The sequence below is a fragment of the Acyrthosiphon pisum genome, chromosome A1, assembly GCF_005508785.2.
Source record: "Acyrthosiphon pisum isolate AL4f chromosome A1, pea_aphid_22Mar2018_4r6ur, whole genome shotgun sequence".
Classification (NCBI taxonomy): Eukaryota; Metazoa; Arthropoda; class Insecta; order Hemiptera; family Aphididae; genus Acyrthosiphon; species Acyrthosiphon pisum.
In genome coordinates, this window is record NC_042494.1 from 26,299,174 (window position 1) to 26,312,371 (window position 13,198).

A 13,198-nucleotide genomic window follows, 5' to 3' on the forward strand; every position below is an offset into this window, starting at 1 on the left:
TTAATTCGACAGAAAACGCGGCGGAATATGCCGTGCATAGCCGGGGCCGGCCTTAGTTACTGGCGCTCGCGTCGCCTCGCGAAAGATCAGAAATAACTAAAAATAAGTTCAGTTGAATTATTTATTGACGAATATTTACGAATATATTATTTTATGTTACTCTTTATGGAGTTACATACAAGATATTAAAATCATTAATGTAAAATAATAATATGTCGAACATCGCATGCAAAATTGTTTTAATAAAATATTTAACAATTTTAGTTGATTTTAATATTTTCTGGGTTGATAATTAAAATTTTTTTTAAAACTTTATTGATTTAATCTATCTGGAAAACCTGGAAAAGTCAGGGAATTTGAAAATAAAAAAATTGTGGCAATGATACGTAGATTATATGTAGATTCTACCTATATTTTACATTCTTAGAAAATTACATTTCCCACTTCACTTATTTTATAAATATCACTTATCTCAAGATGTTATAATATTATGTTCCTTCATAGAGGTTCTTTGGTAAAACCACTAGTTTTTTAAAAAAGTTTTTGATATATTTTTTTTTTTCATAATATGAAAATGTTATGTTTTGATATTAGATTCTGAGCGGAGCTATTGTTTTTACAATGGTGTTTATTTTTTTTTATTTTTATATCTTGTATACAAAATTTCTTCCAGAAGGAGTGTTTCGATTTCAACATATAGTACCTTATCTTTTAGCAAATTGGATCAAGATGGTACTTTAGAGAGGTCATTTTTCGATTTTCTCAATAGTTATTTAATGCCACTGGAAAAACCACCGAAAAATTACGAAAAAACGCTAAAAAGGGATTTTAATTTCTAACGCTTTGTTTATCACCATAAAAACGAATAAAAAATTGTAATATTTTAATATTGGTTCAACTTGATTACCTACATGATAAAATAAATAATAACAATATAAAATATCCAGACTGACAAACCGTCTCCGCTCAGAATCGTTTTTCTTATACAATGATATTATATCATTGAATTCAAATTTAATACAACCATTATACAATGACCCACTTGTAATCTACTGTACAGCAGAACGACATCCACTTACCTGCTTTTTTAAATTTGAATTTAAAAAAAAATGTATGAAATAGTTAAATATTTTTTACTCTAATTGTTTTTATTAACTATAAGTAACAACATAATTTGCAAATATAAGCTAGCAGTTATTTTACAAAAACAATTGTATAACCAATTAAGACTGAACTATTATGAAAATTGTAATTAACTAAAATATTATTAACTCATTAATGCGTATCTTCTATTCTTAATTTTTGAAAATATATCAAAAGCGTCATCTACATCAATTTTACCTGATACATCGCTTAGATAGGTATAGAATATAATATTTACAAGTTAATATTATTTTAAGTTAAAATTATTTTTATTTCTTGCTTACTGGTTCAAGTCTTGTCTGTTTATTTATTATCAACATATCAGAAATTGTTTTCGATTCTTGAGCGATTTACAGTAATTTTATTTTTTTAGCCGCACCACCCATTTATTTTTTTTAGTCATATTTTGTCCATATTAAAAGATTAATGTTCACACACGTCACGAAAAAATTAAATTAAATTAAATTAACACAATACTGAATAATTGAATAGTGTACCATTTTAAAATTGATTTACTCCAATTTGCAACCCCACTCATTCACCGGAAAATATGATTTCCCGATGTGGGCGACAACTTAACACAGCATACCCCTTTTTTAGCTATTGAATTAACCAAGTGCCAATATTTTGTAATGAATTGCAATATCACATTTTGAATATTTCTTCTCAACCTCTATCCAAGCGAAAACTAATTTTCTTTTATTGGTATTAAAGTAAGGCTGCATCCATATCTACACGTCCATGATGTTTGCACACCGAATTATTTAATCTAAATCAAACTAGTATCAAGTTTTTTTTAAATATTTGCAACAATTTGCAGTCTCAAAAAATAAATATGAACTACATTTTTACTATTTTACTATTATAAAAATCTTAAAAAATATAGGAAATTTTTTTTTACAAATACTATTGTGTTTAAATGTTGACACCTTTGAATATTATTTGAACAAAAAATAACAATTATATTTTGTAATTCAAAATGTATTATTCTTATGTATTAGTTCATGGACTTAGAGAGACAAGATTAAAATTCATAGAGGACAGCCTGTCTTTCCTCGGTCAGCTTATCATGGACTTAAAATTCCTAGAGTACATCTAGCTCGTGCTGATGGTGATACCTGTTGCTGATGGTAGTACGCCTGGCACTGAAGGTAGAACCTGCCACTACCTGGTGCTGATGGTAGTAAGTAGTTACTAGTGCTGATTGTAGTACCTTGTGCTTGTAAGCTGATGTTCAATCTGTGCTTCGGCCCAGGCAATTTTCCGGCGCATGGAAAAAAAATTAACTAAATAATTTTAGGTAGAAATATTATAGTTAAGACAAACATATTTTAGTTGCATGTACTTCATTATTGCTGAATAACTTATAGTAAAACTAACTAACTATAATTAGTTGAAATATTTTATTTTATTCAACTATTAAAATATATAAGTAGTCAGAATTATGTTACCAAATAAAAATAGTTAAACCAACCAAAGTATGTATAGTAACGATATCTAAAATTGTTTACATAATATACGAATATTGTCATTATTATGGTTTTTCCAAATGCCGTGTTATTACAATATGTTCGAAAAAACGTGTCTCAATCTCAACCAGGGGAGGTTCCTGGGAGGGGGCCCTAGGGGCCGCGGCCACCCCCCAATCCCGTATTTATAAAAAATGTATATTGTCAACAAAAAATGCATATATTAAATTATTATAATATTACAATATGGACTATATGGGCCATAGAGGTATGACGGTGTGTACCTGCTGTGTAAATGGACTAAAAATAGACGACTTGAATTTGTGCTGTAAAAATTGTTGTTTTATTTTTGTTATAATAAGATTTTGTGAAATTATAACTTGTATCTCGCGATAACGTCTTTAATAAGTAATTACTAATAGTGAATAGCGATTACTTATTATTGATAAAAATAATCATTGACAATTTTGAAATTATGGAAGGGTAATACAAAAATTGGGAAAAGTCCCAATTTCCGTCGGTGAGTAGAAGGTATTTATAGTGGGCCTACCCAAACAAAAATTCCTAGCTACGGCCTGCATAAGGAACTGCAGTATTTATTTTATTACTTTTCTCGCTCACTCTATATCGTATCCCTGATTTCTCTTCTACGCGCAGTCCATTAATTTATAAGTCTATGGGTATCTGCTCGGGTATCTGTGTATCACTTTATCATCTCTATATCGTTGTATCTAATATGATTGAGTACCACGGTGATAAAAGAAAACACGTTGTGAAGGAACAAAATATTTTAATATATAGGTTATATATTTCTAGAATTCATTTTCACTAATAAATATTATTTATTATTTATATTATACATCAATATGATGAAAAATAAATATAATATAATATTAGGTACATATTAATCAAAATAAGTGAGTTTATATATTACTATATTAGGTACAAATCGTTTAATAATGGAGGTATAAGGGAGGTATAAGGATTTGTTATACAAATAAAAATTATATAAATCAACAATATATTTATACAAAAAAGTAAATTGTAAATGTCTTAACAGAATCCATCCATTAAAGGACCTCGCTATGGCATTGATTTAAGGAGAATCATTTAGACAACTTCTAATCTCATCGTCGCCACCCGAAATCTATCTAGTCGTAAATGATTATTAGTGTGTGTGGCGTCCACGGTCTTATACTCTATTCAGAATGAGATCGTACCTCGGCGGCGACCAGTATTCGTCGGGCGGCGGTCAGACATATTTATAAAGAACAATGGTGTATCACCACAATAATATAAAATTTAGTTTTAAGATCTATAGACAATTTTCTGGTGAGTTCAATTTTTTTTTAGAATCAAAATCGGACAACGATAACTAACTTTAATTTTGTCAATAGTTTAGGTCTGTCTAGCTAAATTGACAGCAGCAGCGAGGCCCCTTAAGTTAGAACAATACATTATACATACTAATATTATATTATATAAATTCATCACATGCATAATCCTGTAGAAACCTACAATTTCTTATTTCGTATATATGTAGGTCTTCTATCTCTTAGTTGGATAGTGACGGGATATCCATTAGCACTTCTCAATAATAAATCTATTTTTAATTTGATATCATCGAATGTGTAGTGTGTATGTACGCTGTAGTTCCGCAAGAACGTTGACATCGCAACTTTCATTGACATCATTGCATACTTAGATCCTAAGAATTATATATTTATTGGTATAAGTATGTACATAATAAATAACACGATTTACTGATCTTATAGCTCATATTATTCTTACCTATGCAACCTCTTGGACCACCACTAAAAGCTATAAAGCTATACTTATGGCGATTAGTAATATTTTCAGGATTGAAATTTTCTGGATTAAATGTCCAAGGGTTTGGATACGATTCAGAAAAATGATGAGTGCCTAATATAGATATGATACACGTCGTTCCTTTTGGTAGTACGAGATCGTCTGAAGCTGAAATATAATTAATTTATTATAAATATTTAACTTGCAGTTTTAACAATATTCACTCACCAATTTTAATATCGTCTTCAAGTTTTCTAAATACCAATGGTAATACAGGGAATAATCGAAGTGTTTCCTTTAACACTTGTTCCAAATATACAAGTTTATTAGTGTCTTCTATAGTAATTGTTTCATTGTCATCATGAAATACTTCATAAATCTCGTCGTAAACTTTATCCTAAAATTTTAATATGATAATAATATCTTTATTTCAACAATAAGTGACACAGAACTAATACAGGCATACAGCAGTAACAAATAACAATAATAGATGTATTATACTATTATCTCTAAAGCCAATAGGTTGTGCCTGTACTAGAAACGAGAGTTCGTTATTATAAAGAAACACCAAAAATGTACAATATATTATATTTTCCGGTGTTTCCGAATTGTACGCAAAAATCATTATTAGGTAATAGGTAGGTCGAATTGCGTGGTGGTTTTTTTTACGACAGAGTAGAGTTGCGTGTGCTGTTAGCCGACTGAATATTTGGGTATAGAGTACTGGGAACAAAAATCCTATTCCAGGATCAGTTAAAAAAATTTAATTAAATTAAAAATAAATCGCTGAATTTATTGATCGTTGGTTAATTCTTTGTTGATGTTTAAATATTTGCCTAGTAAGTACCTATTGGTTATTGGTACCATAGTAAGAATTTTTAAAGGGTAAATGCGATGGGCTCAGAGCCTCAGATGATAGGTAGGTACTTATATCGTTATAAGTGCACATTTCTTTGGAAACTGCTTATATTACATATCAGATTTGTCAAACATTTGTTTCATAATACATATCTACTGCTTAAATCCAACAATTTTATTTCATGTTTTTGCATATTTTATGGAATTTAATTAATCTTGCATATCCAAAGATTTTATACAGGTACCTACATTAATGCATATTTTGTTGATAAATAAACAAAAATAAAATATATTTCAATTATTAATAAAATTAAGTTTAAAAAAATATAATCAAGTATATTGTTTTGAATCATAATATTATTATAGATAACAAATATTTTTTACTGTGCATTTCTAGCAGGTAGGTACCTACCTATATTTAATATTTTAATGATATTAATATTAAATTAAATTAAAAATACAATGTATAGGTAATTTCACATATTATTATAATTTTTAATAATGACCTATGTATTTTTGAAGTTATATATATATATATAACTTCAAAATATTATATATTTTATAAACAATAATTGCTTATTTAACATTTTTTTAGTACACGTGTAAGACGTGTAATGTGTGTACTGTGTATACAATATATTTCATTGTTTTTAGTGAATAAAGTTCTGAATCCGAAAGTTATACTAATAGAGTAACGTTATGAGATTAATATAACATTTTAGTAAATACAATTACTTACTTGGATATCTGGGTGAATGGCCAACATTAAAAGACTAAAACAGATTGTAATAGCACTGGTTTCACTACCCTATGATTTAATTCACATATTAGTATCAAATAATGATTAAAATAAATATATTGCACTAAATTTTCTTCACGAGTAGTTTAGGTTAGGTTAGGTATCTACGTATATTTATACTTACGCCTATCATCATGGTCACAACTTCATCCTTAATATCATCATCAGAGAAGTTAGCTCCAGCTTCGTTCAATTCAAATAATGTGTCCAAAAATACTTTTAATTTTTCTCCTAAATAACAAATGATATACATTTAAGTACATTAGGTACATATATTGTTATTTTAATTTTAATTTTGAATGTATATTGTATATTTATACATATTTGCCTTGGTGAAATAACTCACTTTCATTGTCTGTAACATCAACGGCACTTGGTTTGTTTAATATTTTCCTCTGTGCAAAGGCTTCTTTTTTTTCCTGAATCATCTAAAAATTAAAAATAGACCATTGTTCCTACTATAATTCCTTAAATTTTGTAAAATATGCAATATAGAAAACATACTTTTATTGGTAATTTGTATAACGTATTAAATACATCGGAATGTCCCTTAAGTTTAAGATATAGTTTAAACATAAAGCTCAAGTACAACCACGGGGTTTTCATCCTTAAAGAATCCAGTTCTGAAGCTCTATAAGTTTATATTTAAAAAAAATATATAGGTATCAAATTGTATTATATCTTATTTAAGACATTTATGTTTTTTTTTTACTTTATCATTGCGTTCTCAAATTCAGTTCCATATTCTGATTGAGTGTCAAGATTATAGCCCATTGCGGTTTCTTAAATAAAATTATGGTTTTAACAAAATTAAGTATTTAAATATTTTTAAATCATAAAATACTCACGACAAATTAAATTTAGAGTTGTTGGTGCGATATAGTCCCAGAGATCAAATGGCGTCGTTTTACCTAATTCTTTCTTAAGATTCCTAATGAGAATTTTGTTTTTTTCGTTAAATACAGGGAAAAACTGATTTAGAAGAGAGGCGTTGAACGAGGGTGTAATTAGACGACGATGTTTTCGCCATTTATGAACTGCATAAAAGTAATATTTAAATTAATTGTATTTACAATGTATAGGTAATGTATATATATACCTATGTTATATTAAATAATAAAATTCTCATAAACTTTTTAAATATTTTAATAATTTTGTATACCTACCTTTAATAAGTGGCAGATTTTAAGTAAAGTATGAGGATTTACAAAGTGTGTATCTATCAATAATGTATTCTTTTTTTTGTTTTCCTATAAATTTTTGTAGAATAAAAAGTCCCACTGGAAAGTCATATGTAGGTTTTTGTTTCATATTTATTTAATACATATTGTGTTCATTTTCATTTTTATTTATTCGACTGAATTTCATATAATAAGTAGGTATAAAAAAAAGGTAAATATTATAGGTATTTATTGGTTTTGAAATAATTTTAATAATCAATAAAACAACTCAATTTTAAACTCATCTTGAAAGCATATTTTTTTGTGTACTTTTTTATGATATTTTAAAATGGATGCACCACTATAATAATTAATAACTAGGGAAAATATGAAAATATTTAAGTATTCGAATTAAATTTGTTATTCAGTTTTAAATTGCCGTTCAACGAGTAAAAATGTGTGACCGATTTCTTTGAACGTTCTACTAGTCAACACTCAACCCGCACGAAACGAAAATTAATTTTACAGATTACCTATAACATTCAATAATGGACCTAACCTCTAATCTATCTAACAGCACAGAAACGACATCCAATGTAAAAATTTACACGGCAATTACGACGGTTTGCCGATTAAAGAACAAGCAATTATTTTCAACATAATCGATGGTGTGCTTCGAAAAATTATCCAAGCGAGATCAGCAAAATAGTCCTTTCAATAAATATTTTATTTGCATTGAGAATGTCTTAATGGTAGTTATTATATTTATTGAAAAAAAAGATATGGTAGCAAAAATATATCATGCAAAATAGCCAACATTATTAGTAACCATTTACCTGCAGCTGTTAAAAGTTATCACGGAAAAAAATAGAAATTGATGCAACTGTTTAAACGGTTAGGCACTTAGGTTTTAGGCCAACCATAATCTTAGGTTAATATAGTGACACAATAATTGTATTGTTGCGAGTAGGTACTAAAATAAATTAGTTGGATCAATGTAGTTAGAATAACTATAAAACAATAGTTGAAATAATTATAAAATAAATAGTATATCAATCAACTATAATGAATAGTTTTAATAACCATAGTTAAATTACTGTTAAAAAAACTGAAAAAAACCGATCCCGTTACTCAATCACTTCTCTCTATGTAACTTTGAAACTCCATGGCATTCCATGTATGGCGTCTTACCACAGAATACATACAATCTCACCACCTCCATCTTATATTCTTATACCATCCGTTACGGCGTTACTTACTTACCTACTTAAATCTCGAATTCCTTAAACAGCGCAGCATCGGACAAGATTTATATTAATTTAGTTATAAATTATTAAATGGCTATATTTACCCGTCTATCATTCAAAGTTTCCTCAGTTGTTACCCGATCAACTAACCAATTTTCTTTAAAATCTCAAACTAATACATCATTCTTTCAAAGCTTGAAAATTTAATGCAAGGTTCCTTTTAAGTTTCATTAATGAAAGTTCAAAAATATTAAAGATACATAGGCACGATTATTTTTATATGAATTTAAAATTTAAATGTTCCCAAATTTCAAAAACGTTCAAATTATTTTTTATTTAGAAATTCAAAAAAGTTTTTATTTTCATACCTAACATTATAAATATTAATAGAAGATTCCCCAAACATTTTTCTACCTAAAACAAAAAATAAAAGTTTACTGGAAAGTAACATTAATTTTTTATGACCGTTTGAAATTAAAATTTTTACGATATTGGATTTTCACCGGTAAATTACGAATTTTCGTGTATCAATTTTTAATATTTTGTTGTAAATCAAAAGCGAATACCCGTAAACATTCGAAATTTTCACCATATGTTAAAATACCAGTTTCCATACATAGTAAAATATTCAAATTATTTTGACTCTTTTTTTGAGGTATTTATGGCAAAGAAATATTTGTAATTTATTTTTCAGTTAGAATTTCATAAAAGTTTTTCTTTTAATGTTAGCTACATTATAAATTTTTATAGAAGATTCCTAATAAGTTTTCTATCCCTATCAAAAAAAGTTTTTATTAATTTTTTTTTTAACTATTAAATTTGATTATTTATAAAAGTGTGCAAAGATGTGGATACAACATCTCCGCTCAGAATCATTTTTGTATGCAATGATTTATCATTGAATTTAAATATAATAGATCCATTACAAAGACAATCTCGACTATTACTGTGCATCAGAGCGGTACCAACTTTTCCACATTTTTTTGCTTAAAAAACCTGAAATTTTTTATATAGATACCTATAATACTTATATTAATTACGATGTCTATAACTTAACTTATAATTTAACTCACAATTCGTACAAACTATCATTAATTTATTCCATACATACCAGGGGCAGTTAACAACCCTTCTCCGAAAATATTCTTAATGAAATCGTAAACACGATCTTTCTGCAGAGCCTTTGAATTATTCAACACGGCCTAAGACAAAATAAGTTTTATACTAAGTATAGATTAAACATAATATGTATTATAAATATTATATAAAGAAGGGACACATGTGTAGAAAAAATGGGACAATATTGTTGCCTAAATTTAACATTGTGTACCTAATATACGAGCATGGTTATGTGTAGGTTTCATTAATGTATATTATTGTTATTAATTCAAAAAATATACAAATATTTATTGTTAATAAAAAAAATATATTACAATTTACAAATTACAAAATCAATCTATTTGCAGGACGGTTTTGCTCACACTATTGTCTGCTTAAATTATGCATATATTCAAATTCTGATTTTTGGAATTTTTTAATAGGTACACTTGAAGACCATTTTTTCGAATTCCTGAGATTTTTCTTACAACTTAAAAATGATTCTGTGACAATACAAACTTCTGTTTTTCAAATAACAACTACCATTTTTCACCTAAATTATTCAGAAGATATATTATTTTAAATTTTGAATAATCAAATCAAATTTCAAAAAAGTGGTATTTGAAATATACAATTTCGTATATGGTAGTGGGTTAAGTAGATACAGGAGTTTAGACGATTTGAAAAATTTAGTAATTAGTAATAAATTACAGTTAATCTTCCAATATAAATAGTTTGAACAATAATCCAAGTATAAATAAATACATCTATACTCTTTTTCAAATGAGAACGCACCGGGTCGCGCATCGTTATCAGAGGCGGAACCACAAGCCCCTCCCACAAAATTAGTAATTAATTTCTGATTAGTCGCCAATGATCGGCTACTTTCGACGCCGCCGGGCATACAGAATGTTAAATTATTATTATAATTATTATTATACAAGGTGGCACCACCTACGACAGCTGAAACTGTCGGGAGTGGGAGGCCATGCGCGCGTTTCGACCGGTTTTCGTCCGCCGCCCGGTGCGTTCTCATTTGAAAAAGAGTATAGTATTACATATTATTGTTTAAATTTTTATAAAACCATTTTCAAGGATTATTATTCCTAGCATAAACTATAAACATTTTAATAACTCAGAAACTAGTAAACTACTCATTAGAATTTTAATTTAGATATACATCAGAATTTTCAAGAAAATCATCCACTAAATAATTTATAAGGGGCTGGAGCGTAATCCATTCCAAGGAGTAAAAACTAGGAATTTTTTATTTCAGCTTATATGATCGGGTCTTGTGAATGTGTTGAAAGTAAATGAACTTTAATGTGTGTAATTCATAGTACCGATCACATTGTATAGGGGCATCCGGGTATCATAGTGACCGGATATAATGTACGTCTGTAATTTTACCTACGCGTATGCACAAGTCAACATATTATATTACTTTATAAAATTACAAACACTTTTTTTTAAATACTGCCAGTGACTTCAATCACTACGCTCACTAGGATGTTCCAATTTTAATTTTGAAAGCAGATTTGAATTCTCCTCTAAATCTTCTATGCTTTAACTGTCTGTTAAATTTGAATTATGAATATGATCTATTTTTAGTCTATTTGTTAATTTTCTAAGTAAAAAAAAATTAAAATCAGAAAAATAAAATTGTCAAAGCATAGATAATTTAGTGAAAAATTCAAATCTGCTTTTAAAGTTAATATCAAAAAATTATATTGGGCGTGGTGGTTGAAGTCGTGAGCTATGTTTTCGAACGAAAATGAATCACGCTACAGCTCCCTTTTAAAATCAAATTGATTGTAGTTTAAATTATATACATAAAAATTATTTGGGATATACTCTTAAGTCTAAACTAACAAATTTACAATAGTTATTTTAGTTTATTTTATATCAATTGATTAAAATATTTAAAAATTTAAAAATTTAAAAGGTAAATCGTGTTTACAAAAAAAAATCACATACTAATTATAATAAGTAGATTAACTTTTTTAAACTGAAATAAGTCAATATTTCTTTCCCTATTAACTTTTAACTTATTGAGTTAAGTTTATGTCAAATGTAATTTTTAACTTATCTATGAAATCTAATCTCTTTTTTTCTCTTAAAGAAATGTAATCAAATATTATCAGAGCCGTGTTTAACGGGGGGCAAAGGGGGCAACTGCCCCCGGCGTCAAATTTTCATATTTAAAGAACGGCGTCAACATATTGTTAATCCCAATATTATTCGTAATTATTATATTTTTTTTTTTTTTTTTTTTTTTATCAAGAAAGACAATTCACAATCTGTACACAATAATTACAATAACAATTATTATATTATATTTGAAATTTTGAACGGTTTTGGTGAAAAAGGGAATGACAGTTTAAAAAAAAGTTAATATTATTCTTAATATTCTTTCATATTAGCGATTAAAACTATTTAAAAGTGATAAGATGTAACGGGGACGCCGTGTGCCTGCGTATCATTTATATTATATTGTTATTTTACAATATTATGTTCCCCGTTACTGATCCACCACCCACTGGACTGATAATTGATAATATGCTTTCAATCGCCAATAGTAGATATTTTTACGCCAGACCGACTGGTACCACTGATATTTAGCTATCTCGTTTCTTAAGAATATCGTTATCATATATTGAGAAAAGATAGCTATTTGAAAAGTTATTTTTAGACTTTATACAGTGATATTAAATAGTAAACAAAAGTTATCAAACATGAATATAGACATAAAAAACTGTCGTGGTCAAGCATATGATAATGCTTCAAATATGTCTGGCATGTATAATGGTTTGCAATCACAAATTAAACAATATTCTTCTAATGCTGAGTTTATCCCTTGTTCAGCTCATTCTCTGAACTTGGTCGGGTCAAATGCAGCAGAATGTACTCCTGAAGGAACAAATTTTTTTTTTACTGCTCAAATGATATATAATTTTTTTGCATTATCTACATATATATGGGAACTTTTATGTAATTTATATAAAGATAATACAAATTGTACACAACCAACTCATCTTAAAAAATTATGTACTACACGGTGGTCTTCCAGGTACGACGTATGCATAGCTCTTTTACGTGGATATGACAAGATAAAGGATGCTTTAGTAACTATTTCAAATGATGATTCACAGAAAAAAGAAACAAAACATGAAGCATTGTCAATTTTAAAGAAAATATCCACTTTAGAATTTGCTTTTATGATCTGTATGTGGACTCCTATTCTTAAACGTTTTAATGCTACCAGTCTTACATTACAATCTGTATCAATAGATTTATCTACTGTTGTAAAACTATACGAATCATTAGAATCGTATGTAAAAGAAGTTAGAAATAATTTTAATCAGTATTTATTAGAATCACAGCAGTTGTGTGGAAAAGTGGATTTTTCAACAAAATCTTCCAGAACTAAAAAACGGGTTTTATTTGCAGATGAAACATCATCAAAAGGAGTTGTTCATGAAGGATCTGAAAAAATGAAAAACGAAGTGTTTCTAGTTATCTTGGACTATTTAATTGCTGATTTAAATAGAAGAAAAAAATCTTATTCTAATATCAACAATAACTATGGATTTTTTCTAAATTTAGAGAAAGAAA

The 13,198-nt window shown here is 27.8% G+C and overlaps 1 protein-coding gene across 1 annotated transcript in view; it reads right to left on the reverse strand.

Moving 5' to 3' along the window:
• Positions 1-3,511: 3,511 nt before the first annotated feature.
• Positions 3,512-13,198, reverse strand: part of LOC100168315 (cytochrome P450 4C1) — a 24,873-nt gene continuing 15,186 nt past the window's right edge. The window contains exons 4-13 of the mRNA XM_029486860.1: positions 9,597-9,687; positions 6,927-7,115; positions 6,791-6,860; positions 6,583-6,709; positions 6,425-6,506; positions 6,203-6,309; positions 6,019-6,087; positions 4,650-4,818; positions 4,404-4,589; positions 3,512-4,320 (exon numbers count right to left, since the gene is read on the reverse strand). Of these exons, the coding sequence (XP_029342720.1) occupies positions 4,127-4,320; positions 4,404-4,589; positions 4,650-4,818; positions 6,019-6,087; positions 6,203-6,309; positions 6,425-6,506; positions 6,583-6,709; positions 6,791-6,860; positions 6,927-7,115; positions 9,597-9,687 (1,284 nt within the window). The 3' untranslated portion in view covers positions 3,512-4,126. The remainder of the gene's footprint in view (positions 4,321-4,403; positions 4,590-4,649; positions 4,819-6,018; positions 6,088-6,202; positions 6,310-6,424; positions 6,507-6,582; positions 6,710-6,790; positions 6,861-6,926; positions 7,116-9,596; positions 9,688-13,198) is intronic.